This window comes from Salvelinus namaycush, chromosome 20 (genome assembly GCF_016432855.1).
Source record: "Salvelinus namaycush isolate Seneca chromosome 20, SaNama_1.0, whole genome shotgun sequence".
Classification (NCBI taxonomy): domain Eukaryota; kingdom Metazoa; phylum Chordata; class Actinopteri; order Salmoniformes; family Salmonidae; genus Salvelinus; species Salvelinus namaycush.
The window spans coordinates 8,850,870-8,867,686 of record NC_052326.1 but is presented as its reverse complement, the minus strand read 5'-3'; the positions used below and the strand labels follow the sequence as shown (position 1 = coordinate 8,867,686).

General features: G+C 43.8%; 1 protein-coding gene across 1 annotated transcript in view; it reads left to right on the top strand.

Moving 5' to 3' along the window:
* LOC120065652 (kinesin-like protein KIF21B) overlaps positions 1-16,817 on the top strand; it is a 46,335-nt gene that overhangs the window by 9,415 nt on the left and 20,103 nt on the right. The window contains exons 6-25 of the mRNA XM_039016717.1: positions 2,271-2,386; positions 3,896-4,091; positions 4,760-4,949; positions 5,292-5,355; positions 5,569-5,802; positions 6,233-6,468; positions 6,804-6,992; positions 7,173-7,372; positions 7,628-7,735; positions 8,063-8,244; positions 11,195-11,302; positions 11,869-12,034; positions 12,215-12,418; positions 12,512-12,613; positions 13,307-13,472; positions 13,681-13,741; positions 14,759-14,813; positions 15,359-15,564; positions 15,812-15,886; positions 16,199-16,309. Coding sequence (XP_038872645.1) covers positions 2,271-2,386; positions 3,896-4,091; positions 4,760-4,949; positions 5,292-5,355; positions 5,569-5,802; positions 6,233-6,468; positions 6,804-6,992; positions 7,173-7,372; positions 7,628-7,735; positions 8,063-8,244; positions 11,195-11,302; positions 11,869-12,034; positions 12,215-12,418; positions 12,512-12,613; positions 13,307-13,472; positions 13,681-13,741; positions 14,759-14,813; positions 15,359-15,564; positions 15,812-15,886; positions 16,199-16,309 — 2,969 coding nt within the window. The remainder of the gene's footprint in view (positions 1-2,270; positions 2,387-3,895; positions 4,092-4,759; positions 4,950-5,291; positions 5,356-5,568; positions 5,803-6,232; positions 6,469-6,803; positions 6,993-7,172; positions 7,373-7,627; positions 7,736-8,062; positions 8,245-11,194; positions 11,303-11,868; positions 12,035-12,214; positions 12,419-12,511; positions 12,614-13,306; positions 13,473-13,680; positions 13,742-14,758; positions 14,814-15,358; positions 15,565-15,811; positions 15,887-16,198; positions 16,310-16,817) is intronic.

The following is a 16,817-nucleotide window of genomic DNA, read 5'->3' as shown; positions in this document are numbered from 1 at the left end:
TTTCGCACCAAAGTATGTTCATCTCTAGGAGACACAACACGTCTCCTTCCTGCTCGGTATGACGGCTGCGTGGTCCCATGGTGTTTATATTTGCGTATTATTGTTTGTACAGATGAACGTGGTACCTTCAGGCTTTTGGAAATTGCTCCCAAGGATGAACCAGACTTATGGAGGCCTACAATTTTCTTTCTGAGGTCTTGGCTGATTTCTTTTGATTTTCCTATGAAGTAAAGCAAAGAGGCACTGAGTTTGAAGGTAGACCTTGAAATACATCCACAGGTACACCTCCAATTGACTCAAAGGATTTCAATTAGCTTTTCAGAAGCTTCTGAAGCCATGACATCATTTTCTGGAATTTTCCAAGCTGTTTAAAGGCATAGTCAACTTAGTGTTTGTAAACTTCTGACCCATAGGAACTGTGATACAGTGAATTAATAGTGAAATAATCTGTCTGTAAACAATTGTTGGAAAATTACTTGTCATGCACAAAGTAGATGTCCTAACCGACTTGCCAAAACTATAGTTTGTTAACAAGAAATGTGTGGAGTGGTTGAAAAACTAGTTTTAATGACTCCAACCTAAGTGTATTTAAACTTCCGACTTCAACTGTATATCACGCCAGTATTAATGCTAAATTGTAATTATTTTTGCCTCTATGGCCTATTTATTGCCTACCTCCCTGCACTTCTACATTTAAACACTGTACATAAGTCTTTCTATGTTTTCTTTTGTGTTATTGACTGTACGTTTGTTTATGTGTAACTATGTGTTGTTGTTTTTGTCGCACTGCTATGCTTTATCTTGGCCAGGTCGCAGTTGTAAATGAGAACTTGTTCTCAACTGGCCTACCTGGTTAAACAAAGGTGAAATAAAATAAATGGATCACTAGTCATTTTAAACAATGCCACTTTAAATAATGCCACTTTAATAATGTTTACATATCTTACATTACTCATATCACATGTATGTACTGTAATTTATACCATCTACTGCACCTTGCCTATGCTGCTCGGCCATCGCTCATCCATGTACTTATATGTACATATTCTCATTCACCCCTTTAGATGTGTGTGTATTAGGTAGTTGTTGGGTTATTGTTAGATTACTTGTTAGATATTACTGCACTGTCGGAACTAGAAGCACAAGCCCTTCGCTACACTCACATTAACATCTGCTAACCATGTGTGTGTGACCAATAAAATGTGATTTGATTTGATGAAATGCTTAGAAAAGCTGGTCATGGCTCACATCAGCACCATCATCCCAGACACCCTGCACCCACTCCAATTCGTATACCGCCCCAACAGATCCACAGATGCCGCAATCTCTATTGTACTCCACACTGCCCTTTCTCACTCAGACAATAGGAACACCTACGTCAGAATGCTGTTCCTTGACTACAGCTCAGCATTCAACACCATAGTGCCCTCCAAGCTCATCACTAAGCTAAGGACCCTGGGACTGAACACCTTCCCCTGCAACTGGATCCTGGACTTCTTGATGGGTGGTGTAGGTAGACAGGTGTTGGTGTAGGTAGACAGCAACACATCCGACACGCTGAGCCTCAACACGGGGGCCCATGCAGGGGTGTGTGCTTAGTCCCCTCCTGTACTCCCTGTTTACCCACGACTGCGTGGCCACGCATGACTCCAACACCCATCATTAAGTTTGCCAACGACGCTACAGTGGTAGGCTTGATCACCGACGATCAAGTTTCTTGGTGTCCACATCATTAAGGATCTATCGTGGTCCAAACACACCAACACAGCTGTGAAGAGGGCATGAAAATGACTCTTCCCCCTCAGGACACTGAGAAAATTTGGCATGGGCCCTCAGATCCTCAAAACGTTCTACAGCTGCACCATTGAGAGCACCATTGTCAAAATCCTGAAGTATCTCTTTAATCCAGTAATTATTTTGAAACTATTGATCCTCTGTGCCTAAATCGTGCTCTCTGGTGTATTTTGAACATTGAGAGTGGGCTCCTGTGACTGGATATGTTTAAAAAATATATTTGTTTTGCCTCTCTGTCCCCATGTGGGCCCCTTCATTAATCTGGCCCTGAGTGTGTGTGTGTGTGTGTGTGTGTGTGTGTGTGTGTGTGTGTGTGTGTGTGTGTGTGTGTGTGTGTGTGTGTGTGTGTGTGTGTGTGTGTGTGTGTGTGTGTGTGTGTGTGTGTGTGTGTGTGTGTGTGTGTGTGATGATGTTATGTGTGTGTTTTAATTGGTGCTGAGAAACATGATAATGATGGTTATGAGTATGTGTTCTAGCTGGCTTTGGGGAATGTGATCAGTGCTCTGGGGGACCAGGCTAAGAAAGGAGGACATGTTCCCTACAGAGACTCTAAACTAACGCGCCTACTACAGGACTCATTGGGAGGAAACAGGTAACATGCATACCATCACACACACACACTCGTACAGTACCAGTCAAAAGTTTGGACATACCTACTCATTCAAGGGTTTTTCTTTATTTGATTATTTTATACATTGTAGAATAATAATGAAGACATCAAAACAATGAAATAACACATACGGAATCATGTAGTAACCAAAAAAGTGTTAAATAAATCAAAATATGTTTTCTATTTTAGATTCTTCAAAGTAGCCACCCTTGATGACAGCTTTGCACACTCTTGGCATTCTCTCAACCAGCTTCATCTGGAATGCTTTTCCAACAGTCTTGAAGGAGTTCCCACATATGCTGAGCACTTGTTGGCTGCTTTTCCTTCACTCTGCAGTCCAACTCATCCCAAACCATCTCAATTGGGTTCAGGTCAGGTGTTTGTGGAGGCAAGGTCATCTGATGCAGCACTCCATCACTCTCCTTCTTGGTCAAATAGCCCTTACACAGCCTGAAGGTGTTTTGGGTCATTGTCCTGTTTAAAAACAAATGATAGTCCCACTAAGCGCAAACCAGATGGGATGGCGTACGATTCAGAATGCTGGTTAAGTGTTCCTTGAGTTCTAAATAAATCACTGACAATGTCACCAGCGAAGCACCCCCACAACATCACACCTCCTCCTCCATGCTTCACGGGGGGAACCACACATGCGGAGATCATCCGTTCACCTACTCTGCGTCTCACAAAGGCACGGTGGTTGTAACCAAAAATCTCAAATTTGGATTCATCAGGGCAAAGGACAGATTTCCACCGGTCTAATGTCCATTGCTCGTGTTTCTGTTACTTCAACTCTGAACCATTAATGTGGGCTGCAATTTCTGAGGCTGGTAAAGAACTTATCCTCTGCAGCATAGGTAACTTTGTGTCTTCCTTTCCTGTGGCGGTCCTCATGAGAGCCACTTGATGGTGTTTGAGACTGCACTTTAAGAAACTTTCAAAGTTCTTCTGTATACCACTCCTACCTTGTCACAACACAACTGATTGGCTCAAGAAGGAAATAAATTCCACAAGTGAACTTTTAACAAGGCACACCTTTTTAATTGAAATGCATTCCAGGTGACTACCTCATGAAGCTGGTTGAGAGAATGCCAAGAGTGTGCAAAGCTGTCATCAAGGCAAAGGTTGGCTACTTTGAAGAATCTCAAATATAAAATATATTTTGATTTGTTTAACACTTTTTTGGTTACTACATGATTCCATGTGTTATTTCATAGTTTTGATGTCTTCACAAATTATTCTACAATGTAGAAAATAGTAAAAATAAAGAAAAACCCTTGAATGAGTAGGTGTGGTGTCCAAACTTTTAACTGGTACTATACATGCACACGCGCGTGCACACACACACACACACACACACACACACACACACACACACACACACACACACACACACACACACACACACACACACACACACACACACACACTTGTAGGTCTCTATAACACACTAGTAAGTCTCTATAACATGTCGTATTCCTTTCCTCTCTCCAGTCGTACGTTGATGATCGCGTGTGTGAGTCCGTCGGACCGGGACTTCATGGAGACCCTGAACACACTGAAGTATGCCAACAGAGCCAGGAACATCAAGAACAAGGTGGTGGTGAACCAAGACAAGACCAGCCAGCAGATGTCTGCCCTGAGGGCTGAGATTGCCAGGCTACAAATGGAACTTATGGAGTATAAAGCGGTGAGGAGAGATGGAGGGATAGCAGGAGGGATAGAGGTTTGGGATGGGAGGGATGGATGGGGTAAGGGGGGGTAGAGAGAATGAGGGAGGGATGGAGTCAGTGAGCGATGGATAAAGGGAGAGAAGAAGGGAAATGGATAGAGATAGGAAGGCGGAGAGGTTGGAGGATGGAGAAGTGGGAGGAGGGACCAATGGAGAGAGGAAGGGATGTAGGGACTTGGGAGAGAAAAAGGGAAGGAAGGATGGAGGGATGGAAAAAATATCCCTTCCCTCATGTTAATCAACTTTAACCTTTGGCCTAGAAGATTACAGGAAGCAAGGGATGGTTTAGAACAATAATGTGGTTAAGAGAGAGTTAATGTTGCATAACCAATGGATGACCTTGTTGAGTTATAGGAAGGATTCGATCGGAGTTGGAGAGTAATGGAGCATGTGATTGGCTGAAATAATGTTGTCTCATTTATGATTGGCTGAAATAATGTTGTCTCATTTATGATTGGCTGAGGTGTTAACCAGTATGCAAAGAAATAAAATGGAAAATGGGAATTTTTACCAACAAGTGATATAAAAATCAATATTATTTTTGTTGTTTGAATGAAATGTCATTGTTCTGTATATTCATTGGAGGATATAAAATATTCCTGTATGTGTATTGTCCCCCTCCCCAGGGTAAGCGCGTGATGGGTGAGGACGGCTCGGAGGGCTTCAGTGATCTGTTCCAGGAGAACTCGATGTTACAGAGAGAGAACGACACGCTACGCATGCGAGTCAAAGCCATGCAGGAGACCATCGACCACCTCAACACACGGGTCACCACGCTCCTCGCCAACGAGGTCAGCACGCTGCTGGCCAAGTCAGGTAAGACCGAGAGAGGCGACGCACACACTCTCCAATGGGGTTGGCTGATTGTTGAAGATAGTGGCTGTCTGAAAACATTGATAGCTATTAAATCCTTTTTCTCTCCTTCCTTGTTTCATCAATTCCTACACGTCCCTCTCGGCGCATTGGAGGAGAGGATCCAAGGTCCATCCATCCCTTAGACCTTCTCCTCCAATGAGCTTTGAGAGGGATTGAGGAGACTAGGATTTGACAGCTAAAAAGGCTTTCAGACACAGACCATATCATGTAGTTAAGAAGTGTTAATCTCTTATGTCTCGATGTGACCTCATGGTGACCTGACTCTGACCTTTTGACCTCTAGGTGAGGGCAATGAGGAGATTGGTGCTCTGATACAGAACTACATCAGAGAGATCGAGGAGCTCAGGTAAGAGTCTGTAATGAGCTTTAGACTGAGTGGGGGGAAAGCAGTTCACGGAGTTTTCGCTCACTGTGTTTTGCCGTTACTGTACTGTTCATGGAGTTTTTATTTTGTTGTTTGAGGAACTTTCAGATTATGTTCTGTATACCGTAAAAGTTAAGTTTGACTAATGACATCTGTTTGTCTTCTTGTTCTGTCTACCCCCCCCCCCCCCCCCAGATCTAAGCTCCTGGAGAGCGAGTCGATGAACGAGTGTCTTCGTCGCAGTGCAACCCGTCTCTCCTCCCGCTCCCCGTTCACCACCTCCTCCTCTCATAGCTCCACCCCAGGGCCACACCCCTTAGGCTCCTCCCCTTCCCTTTCCATGGAGGCGGAGATGACGGACGTGATTCGCCGAGCCAAGACGGACATCGAGAGGCTGAAGAAGAAGGAGAGGAGACAGAGGAGGATGAGGTGAGAGGAGAGGAAGAGGGGAGGAATGGGGCAAGGAAGGTAGTGTGGTAATGATCACACAGTGACAAGCAGCTCTCACTGCCACTGGAGGGAGGGAGGGAGGGAGGGAAGGAGAGAGGGAGGGAGAGAGAGAGATGGATGGATAGAGGGAGATCAGGAAAGGGAGAGTGAGGTGTGCTAATATCTGAGCTCTCCATGTTCACTTGGCAACAGTCCCAAAACACAATGGCTGATATTTTTTTTATTTTTTTTGGAAGAGTCCCAAATAAATTAAGGGTGTGTAATCAATATTAGTAATAGATTAATATGGTAAATAAATAACAAACTGCTTATTGGGTCACAGCTGTTATGAGCTGTGCCTTCTCTCTCTACTCTGTGTGTGTGTGTGTGTGTCCTACTCTGATGCTGGGTCAATATGTTCTACTTGCAGCCCAGAGAAAGAGAAAGAGTTGAAGAAACGAGTCAAGCTTCATTCTCATGAGAACGGACATAATGGAGAAAATGGCCAGATGGACTCGGATGACAAATACACAGAGGATGTGATGTCACCTCTGCAGGAGGAGGAGAGCGGGTGTGACGAGGAAGAGGAGGAAGAGGGGAGGGACGAAGAGGAGTTTGACAGTGATGAGAGTCTGGTGGACTCCGACTCGGACTCTGATGAGAAAGGTTAGTGGATGACAACAATGGCAGTGGCAGAAATGACTCTATTCCAATTCAACCTATTGACGTTGTGTACTGTCGCTTTGACAGGATTGATGCGCATCAGCAATATGGTGAAAGTACAATTTTGTCCTCTGTTTGGCTGTATGGTACTTTCACCATATTGCTTACCTATCCAATCCTTTCAGATCTACAAGGAGTACCTAATTAGCATTAGGGCTAGGAGTTGATTTGAAATGTTCTACTGCCTCACTCTACTGTAACATGTGTGTCTTAGAGCCACAGTGTTCATCTCTTGACCCTTGACCTCTCTTTGCTCTCTGCCCTCTAAACCCCTGCAGCTAATTTCCAGGTGGATCTGGCAGACTTGACGAGTGAGATTGAGATCAAGCAGAAGTTGATAGATGAGCTGGAGAACAGTCAGAAGAGACTGCTGCAGCTCAAACTACAGTATGAAGAGAAACTCGTCCTGCTCCAGAACAAGATCAGAGACACACAGCTTGAGAGAGACAGAGTACTGCACAACCTCTGTGAGTAGAACTATGGGTAATGTAGGCACACAGGATCCCCTCAGTGAGTGGAGCGACTCATAGATGCTGAATAGACACGCTGCTCTCGGTCTCGATTGTGCCGCTTTCAAACACACACTCTCTCTTTCATCTCCTTCTCTCTTCTATCTATCTATCTTCCTTCCCTCTCTCCTCCTCCAGTGTCGATGGAGAACTACACAGAGGAGAAGGCTAGCAAGATTAAATCAGAGTACGAGAAGAGGCTGAAGGAGATGAACAGAGACCTGCTGAAACTGCAGGCAGCACAGAAGGAACACACGAGGCTACTGAAGAACCAAGGACGCTATGAACAGGAACTGAAGAAACTACAGCAGGAGGTCAACGAGATGAAGAAAGCCAAGGTAAGGAGGAGAGGAGGAGGAGGAGGTGGAGCAGGGAAGGATGTTAGCTCTATAGGCTTTTCTATTATATGCATTTCTATTATATGCAATGTTGAGACCTTTGCCCGGCCCCTAACCAATAAGTGATACAAAGGAGTCAAAGCTAGGAAACGCTGACGTTGAAGATCCGGGTCAACATTGAGACCTTGCCCCTCAGTAACGCTCCGGCACTGATGGTACTCTCCAGCTAAGTGCAGTGTGTTCTCCGGTCCCCAGGTGGCACTGATGAAGCAGATGAAGGAGGAGCAGCTAAGGAGGAGGATGATGGAAGCCAAGAGGAACAGAGAGATCGCTCAGCTCAAGAAGGAGCAGCGACGACAGGAAGTATGTGTGTGTGTGTGTTTTTGTGATGAAAGAAAGTACCTGCTTCACATGATAACCCCCAGTAGACTGCAGTTTCTAAAGCCATCACCCTTCTGGTTAGCAGTTGATCTCCAACTTTGTTATCAACCGGCCTGGGATTTGAACCAGCAACTTTTCAGCTATTAGTCTGCTTCTCTAATCCTTAGGCTGCCCTCGGATCTACATTTTCGCGTATTGTTAGTGTATCTCTCTCTATCTGTTACCCATTTCCAGATTACTGACATTGAGAAATGTATGGTTATTAACATACAGAATCACCCATATATTGACTGACCTCTCCCCTATCAGTACCAGATTCGTTCGTTGGAGAGTCAGAAGCGTCAGCAGGAGCTGGTATTGAGGAGAAAGAGCCAGGAGGTGACAGCCTTACGACGGTTGGCTAAACCCATGTCTGGACGTATGGCTAGACGCCTACAGCCCCTTGACTCCGGAGCAGAACTGTCTGCCAGCACCACCTCCTCTGAACCAGAGTCCAACCGGTAGGTAGTGCCGCTATACAGAGGTTGTATCCCAAATGGCACCCCGTTCTCTATAGTGTTAACATACACTGTAAAAATGTCCTGTTATTTTTCAACTAACTTACTGTAAAAAAACAACAACTGTATGTTACTGTACCATATTTTACAGTCTACTGTTAGTATTTTTATGGTATACTATTTTACGGTATACTAATACTGTTACCGTAATTGATTTACAGTACCAATAATGCTACTGTAGTCATTTTACGGTAACAAATACTCTTACTGTAAAGCCTTATTTGAGTCTTTTTTTCAATTCCTCATCAATCCACAGGGATTTAACAGTAACTTTCTTAATATGTGCATGCTTATTAGTAACTTGAATAAGCAATGGTCTAAGACACTGCATCTCAGTGCAAGAGGCTTCACTGCAGTACCTGGTTCGAATCCAGGTTGCATCACATCTGGCTGTGATTGGGAGTCCCATAGGGCGGCACACAATTGGCCCAGCGTCGTCTGGGTTTGGACCGGGGTAGGCCGTCATTGTAAATAAGAATTTGTTCTTAACTGACTTGCCTAGTTAAATAAAGGTTAATTAAAATAAGATCAAATTTAAAAAAGTCATAAATGTGTCAAGTGCAGCGTCTGTTTGCTCCTCATTACACACCACGGACCAACAAATATTCTTTACATCAACAACATAGGAATCACTACAACTTATTGTATGACCTCTTATACACAATATTAGGCCCAGCCTTTGGAACTTTGGTTTTCCTACATATGGCTACAATATTGTGATCACTACATCCCATAGATCTGGATACTGCTTTCAAGCTAATTTCTGCAGTATTAGTAGAGATGTGATCAATACATGTTGATTTCATTCCTGTGCTGTTTGTAACTACCCTGGTAGGTTGACTATTAACCTGAACCAGGTTGCAGGCTCTGGTTACAGTTTGAAGCTTTTTCTTGAGTGGGCAGCTTGATGAAAGCCAGTCAATATTTAAATCACCCAGAAAATAAAGTCTCTGTTGATATCACATACATTATCAAGCATTTCACACATATTATCCAGATACTAACTGTTAACACTTGGTGGTCTATAGCAGCTTCCCACAAGAATTGGCTTTAGGTGAGGCAGATGAACCTGTAGCCATATTACTTCAACAGTATTTAACATGAGATCCCCTCTAAGCTTTACAGGAATGTGGTTCTGAATATAAACAGCAATACCTCCACCATTGGCATTTCTGTATTTTCTATAAATGTTATAACCTTGTATTGCTACCACTGTATCATCAAAGATATTATCCAAGTGAGTTTCAGAGATGGTCAGAATATGAATGTCATCTGTTACTTGCAAATTATTGATTTCATGAACCTTGTTCCTTAAGCTACATATGTTTACGTGGGATATTTTGAGCACTTTTCTTCTGGGGTGCTTCCTTGTTGTCATTTTCATTCTTTACTGGGAAGCTTAGTAGAAGTAGATATGCTCATGTTATTGTTTATGTTAGTGCAGGGTTGGCTGCAGACAGTGGACTTCCTCCTAGGGCACCCCGCCTCAGTGCTAATAGTAGAAATCTGGTTCGTAGGCACATGATTACTGTATACAATAGCTGTAGGATCAGCTGAGGCATTCAGGGCAGTTAGAGGGACATAAATTAGGTTACTTACATTGTGTCTACCAACGCCCCTGGTGTAATGTACATTTGCTGAAGCATTATCACAACTCAGTGTCACAATGGTAGAGATTAACTGAGCTGGACTTGGGTCATTGATAAGTCATTGTCTCAACGCAGCCGTATAATGGTTCAGGAACCCAAATGATTTGGGTTGTATCCCATCCTTATAAAATATGTTTTGTTTCCAAAAGGTATCGAAATTGTCAACAAAAGTTACACCCATTGAGCTGCAATAATCACGTAGCCAGTTGTGAAGAGAAAGAATCCTGCTAAAGCGTTCAATGCCACGATTCAGAGAGGGCACCGGGACAGATATGATGGGTCTTCTATTAGTGTCTAGCAGAGAGTCAATCAGCTATTTAAAATCCAGTTTCAACTGTTCAGAGTTGCCCTTCATAATGTCATTAAAACCCACATAGACTACGATAGAATCGATTTCCATGTCCTGGTGTAGTACATTCGGGAGCAGCTTAGTAATGTCATTTACTCGAGCTCCGAGATAGGACATTGTTTTTGCAGCAGGAACGGTCACATTTCTTTCCACCCATGACTGTGTTTGTTAGTGACAGAGACATGGTTGTTGGCTTCCTTCATTTTCAGTTCTGTGGCCTTCACTAAGTGAAAATGATTTATTTGTATGATGTGCCTTTCTGACTGTATATTTATAATATAAATGAAGGACTACAAACAGAGCAATGCAGATAAAATAACCAAACATGTACCAATTAACTAAGAACAAAATATGACATTTATTATAATAATTAGCAAAAAAATATATATATCTTGCTTCAGAGTATGTGCTTTGGTTTGGTTGCCCGTTTTCTTTTAGTGTTGCATTCTACTTTTTATATTCGCAAATACAGTAAGTGAACTGCTACTGTGTTTTATGTAGAATTTTTTACGGTAATGTCCAAAATACATCAACATTTTCCCGTCCATTGAATTTCTTCCCACAATATAATTTATGGTAAGCTACTGTATTCAGTTTATACAGTATGAATGAAGTCTGTTGATTATACAGTAATTTACCACGACAATTACAAGATTGTTTTTAACAGAGTAGGAAATAGGTTCCAGTGTGTTTTGTTAAACAGTTGATATAAACACTGATGTAAAAATAAAACTTTCTTCCGTTTCATAGTTTGTGTTTGTTGTTTTATATTGTGTTTCAGTTGAATTATAACTTGGTTTTATAATGTACAATTACTTGAAGAAAAGAAAGTAAAAAATATCTCTTTTTCTCTCTCTCTCTCTCTCTCTCTCTCTCTCTCTCTCAGGACCACCTCAACCAAAGTGTCTAACATAGTGAGACAGTGGAACACCAAGATGAATGGCTACCTGGGAGAGAACGAGGGGATTACCACCAACGGGACACAGGTTGTTGGGTAAGTCATGGCAGGGAGGATGTGTGCCGTAGATTGTCAGGTCAAATGCAGAGCAGGTATTGGTGTATTTGTATCTGGTGTGTGTACATGTTTTTGATGCATCGCCAGGTCAGAGAAATAATGTGTGTGTGAGAGTGTCGGTGTGAGACTTGTGAGTGTGTTTGTATGTGTTTTTTTGTGTGTGTGAGAGCCTGTAAGGTCAGATTCAGATTAGGTATGACTCTGTTGACATTTACTTAGCCAAGGCTTTCGTCAGCTTCAATAAAGTTTTATTCAATTTTACAAAGCCATTTATCGAATTATCTTCAAAATGAATTGACAGGAGTGACTTTCTTGGTCTGATAATCTCTCTCCTTCCTCCCTCTCCTTCCCTCCTACTCTCTCCTTTCTTCCCCCATCAACCTCTTTCTTCCTCGCCCCCTCTCCCCCTTCCTTCCTCCCCCTTGCTCCCCTCCTCTCTCGCCCCCTACTCCAGCAGCAGCACTAAGGATTGATACAGCTGTGATATCATTGACAGTCGATCTGTATTGTAGCGTCCTGAACTGTATCTTTCTCTCTCTGTGCAGCAGTAGGACGCGTGTCCAGCAGCGCAAGGGTGTTCTAGTGGGCAGCAGTAGTTTCTCCAAGGCGGCCCGTCAGAAGTGGCAGACTCTAGAGAGGAGGATCCTGGACATCGTCATGCAGAGGATGACCATCACCAACGTAGAGGCCGACATGGACCGACTCATCAAGGTACTGTGATGTCACTTCCTTTGCACTCTAGTGAGACTTCCTCTGAACTTTTAGTGCATTGTGATGCACTTGCAAACTCATTATTACTGACTTCGTTTACTTACTTAAAATGCATCATTCCTGTCTGTTAATGATCTGGCTAACATGTTTTTTTCCCTCTCTTCCACGTGTGTGAGACAGAAGCGAGAGGAGCTGTCTGTGCAGCAGGAGGCGCTGTTGCGTAAAAGGCAGGTGCTTATGGCCGAGGGGGAGGGGCCTGACGGGGAGGACCGCCTAGTCCAGGAAATGAACGAGGACATTGAGGTTCTGAATGCAAACATCGACTACATCAACGACAGCCTGTCAGACTGCCAGGCGACCATCGTTCAGATAGAGGAGACCAAGGTGAGAACACACGCACACACATTAGTGTAAAATGTCCTAGTTCTGGTGTGTGGAGCTCCGTGCGGCCTACTGAAGCCTGGGTGTTTCCTGCAGGATGAGCTGGACTCGGTGGACACCTCAGTGGTCATCAGCTCCTGCTCTCTGGCTGAGGCCCGACACCTCCTGGACCACTTCCTCAAGGCCTCCATTGACAAGGTAACTAACATGGGCCACGACCCAGGACCATCTGGTGGCTACAGTAGTTCATAGTTTATAGTCCAGATATACCATAACACAGACTCCAAACTAATGTCTACTGAACGTTCTCAACTTGGAAATAGTCCCTATCAGCTCCTCATCAGTTTACAATTCTTTTGGCAAATGTTGTGCAAATGGACACCCGTTTCAGGGAGGGTTGGCCAGTAGTTTATCTCTCGTGGAAAGATTCTGCGTGTAAACTGAGAGAATCAGTCGGGACCGACTGGGATGCGTAGTATAACGAGCAGCATTAGTTCCGGTGTTTGGTTTTTCCGTCACTGGTTATTTGGACAAATCACTATTTCGCAGGTGTTAGCATATTTTGATTTTGAAGGGGAGGGGACATTCTTCCAAACTTGGTAACTTGCAAAAGAGAGAGGGGTGGAGCTCCTCATTCTGGTTCCGCTCCTCGTTCTAGTATTTCCTGATTTCTTCTCTTAACATGTATGGACCCAGAACTAAAGTCTCACGTAATTGATCAGCTGCTCGATTAAGTTCTGGGTTAAACAAGGTTAGCCAGAAGTAGCTGTATAGTTGATATATAGTTGATATATGCCTCCCTCTGCTGGTCTTTCCAGGGACTGCAGGAAGCTCAGATCACTTGTAGTTATGGTGTTAGTAACTATTGTGTGTGCCTGTGTGTGTGTGTAGGGTTTACAGGTGGCTCAAAAGGAGTCTCAGATCCGTCTGTTGGAGGGCCAGCTGAGACAGACAGATATGATTGGCTCTGCCCACAACCACATCATCCTGGACGCGCTGAGAGAAAAGGCTGAGTGTATCCCCGAGCTGCAGGCACTCATCCACAACGTACAGCAGGGTGAGGACACGCACCTAGCATGCACTCACTCACTCACTCACTCACTCACTCACTCACTCACTCACTCACTCACTCACTCACTCACTCACTCACTCACTCACTCACTCACTCACTCACTCACTCACTCACTCACTCACTCCTTCACTCACTCCTTCACTCACTCACTCACTCACTCACTGTTTCTTCATGTTTCTATCTGTGTTCACAGAGAATGGTTATGTCAGCACCGACGAGGAGCCTTCAGAGTTTAGCCAGGCCTCTGACGGCAGGTAAGACTACACGATCCGCTTCTGGGGCCTCATTTATAGCCGTTGCGTAAATATAACACTAAATGTCTACGTGCGCCATTTCTAAAAAGACTGTGCACGCACAAAAATATATAGAGATTTATAAACTTGGCACACACCATACATATGCATATTTCCCGTTCTAAATCAGACCTGACGTTAGTGCGCGTGTGAACAAGCATCATAACTCCGCCTGAAAACACCCATAATTCACCTTTTATGGTGACAATAACGCCCTTATTTGCTGTACACTTTGGAAGTATTGGAATTAGGCCAAGACAGTATCTAAAGGAAATAGCAATGGTAAACTTGATCAAATGTCTTCTTTTGCAGTTACATTTGCTTCATCTGACACTTTCAAATTGTTGTAGACCTGTAAGCAGGTCTTTTGAATGCAGTAATGTTTGCATTCACTTTGGTTGAGGTGGTCCTGAGAGAGAGAGTTAAAGGGAGAGAGTCAGAGAAAGAGATTTTTTTACTTTATTATCTTCAACAAGTAAGTGTACATTATAAAACCAAGTTATAATTCAACTGAAACGCAATATAAAACAACAAACACAAACTATGAAACGGAAGAAAGTTTTTAAAAAGTAGTGTTTATATCAACTGTCAGACTTCATTCATACTGTATAAACGGAATACAGTAAATTACCGTAAATTACATTGTGGGAAGAAATTCAATGGACGGGAAAATGTTGATGTATTTTGGACATTACTGTAAAAAAAAAATGCTACGTATGCGACGCAGTCCTTCCAATGACTAGAAACCGTGTGTACGTGTGGTCTACAGTTTGTGGGAGGATAAGCACGTTCTCAAGTCAAGTTCAGCTCTTTAGAAATTGACAAATTTTGCGTGACAACTGGTGCACGCGTGTTCTGGAGCGTATTTTGTTCACTCGCAACGTTTTATAAATGAGGCCCCATAAACCCCACACCACGTACCCATCGTCACTCATTTTCCGTGTGTGTTTACATTTCTTGTCCTCTCTCTCTCTTCAGTGTGTCTCAGATGAAGTCTTCAGCTAGCCAGGATGACTTCAAGCTAAAGGTTCAGGTAGGTGAACATGTGTTTCAAGTGTAGGCTACATGGCGTCTGCCTCGTCTCCTCAGTGGTTATTTTCTGTTGTTTATTTCATACTGACTCGCATGACATGTTTGTGGATATGGTTACAGCACTGGAGTAGATTCCGTTGCCTGAACAAAGTAGAGGTTGTTGTCAGTGAAATCATACCTGTAGTTGTACTCAGCTGCCAGGAGATGGCAGCCTCTGCACATGCGTCATTATGGCTATGATAGTTGCCTTCACAGAACCCCAAGATAACTAAACTACTCTGTCCCGAGCAGTGGAGGCTGCAGAAGGGAGGATGGCTCCATAATAATGGCTGGAACGGCGCGAATGGAACGGTATCGAACATGGAAACCACGCGCTTGATGTGTTTGGATACCGTTCCACTCATTCCACTCCAGCCATTACCCACCAGCCCATCCTCCCGAATCAAGGTTCCACCAACCACTTGTGATCCCAAGGTATAGTTTGCTCTATTGAATGCGTAATTGGACATCTTTCTTCCTACTCTTTCCGCCTCTTCCCAGACTGAGCCCCGTCTGTCAGCCCAGATGAAAGCGGTATCGGCAGAGTACCTGGGTCCCGCGTTAGACCCGTCCACTAAGAACATCACCAAGTCCCTGGCCTCCCTAACAGACATCCAGGAGAACGGTGGCTCAGGTGGCCTGAGCCTCACTCTCCCCATCTTTAGAGACAGGGTGTCCAGGACCACCAGCCTGCCTGTCCGGGGACACACCTTGTGAGTCTTAGGCTATGGTGCACTGTTCCTGATGAGGAGTTCCAATATGGCAGATGGTGGCTTCAGAACAGCGCCACTGGTTAACCATCTAGGGAATCTATTTCTATGGTCGCAATACTTGCCAATGCTAGCATGCTATGGCTATACATGGCAGTGTCACATGCTAATTCTAACAATCTGCCACTGTATGCTAATGCTTATTTTCACTCTATCTCTTGCTCTCTCTCGCTCTGTGTGTGTTTATCAGTCCTCGGCAGTCTCGGGGGGGTGACACCTCCCCTCTAACAAGGAGGAAGTCTTATGACCGAGGCCAGTCTTACAGGTAGCTAACTCTCTCCCTCAACTAATCACTAACCAATACATTGTTTAGTTGAATCTCTCTCCATAAATCCCTTTACCAGTGTTCCTGCATTATTGTATTCCTTTTCAATTATGTAAAGTGTGTTGTGACCCATGTGAAATGCACATTAAATAAATCTGACTTGATCAATCAATCTGTTGAATATGAGACACAAAGTCAAAAACTGGAAAAGAAGCTGTTCTCATCATTTCCCGCATCTCTCCACCCCCCCCCCCCCCCCCCCCCCCCCCTCCCCTCTCCCCCGCACCCTTCTCACCTATCGCTCTCTCACAGAAATGCTGATGGGCAAACTCCCCCATCCTCCCCCCCTCTCAGAACCAGAAACGACCGCAATGTCTTTTCAAGGCTCACCAGCAACCAGAGCCAAGGCTCCGCACTGGACAAGTAAGTACACACACACGCACACTGTCAGTTCGAGACGCCTCAATATAGGGAATAGGGTGCCATTTGGAACTCACCCTATGTCTTTTGATTTCATAAGTCTCAGGCAGTCTCGAGTCAGCTGTGGAAGTCGACGTACATCATTGATTGTAAGGTGTTTTGTATACTGTAAGAGTGTCTGCTACATGACTAAAATATATGATGTTGAGAGTGCTGTTACGAAAATAATTCAAATATATACTCTATTTGTTCAATCTAAGTGTTAGACTTTTTCCTCCTAGAAAGAAATGAGCCTGAAGAGCAAATTCCATTTTCCTCTACACTGTAACAGAAAACTAAATTCTACTGTAATTTGGAATATTATCAACAGTAAAATACTTCAAATGTATAGGGGACAGATTGGAGTGGCAGCAAGTCTTAAATGGTTGAGCATTTCACCATGTCCATTAAGGTCTGTAGTCACTGCCAGTTTGGAAGCCTTTGTCTAGAAGTGCTAGTGATTATAAAATAC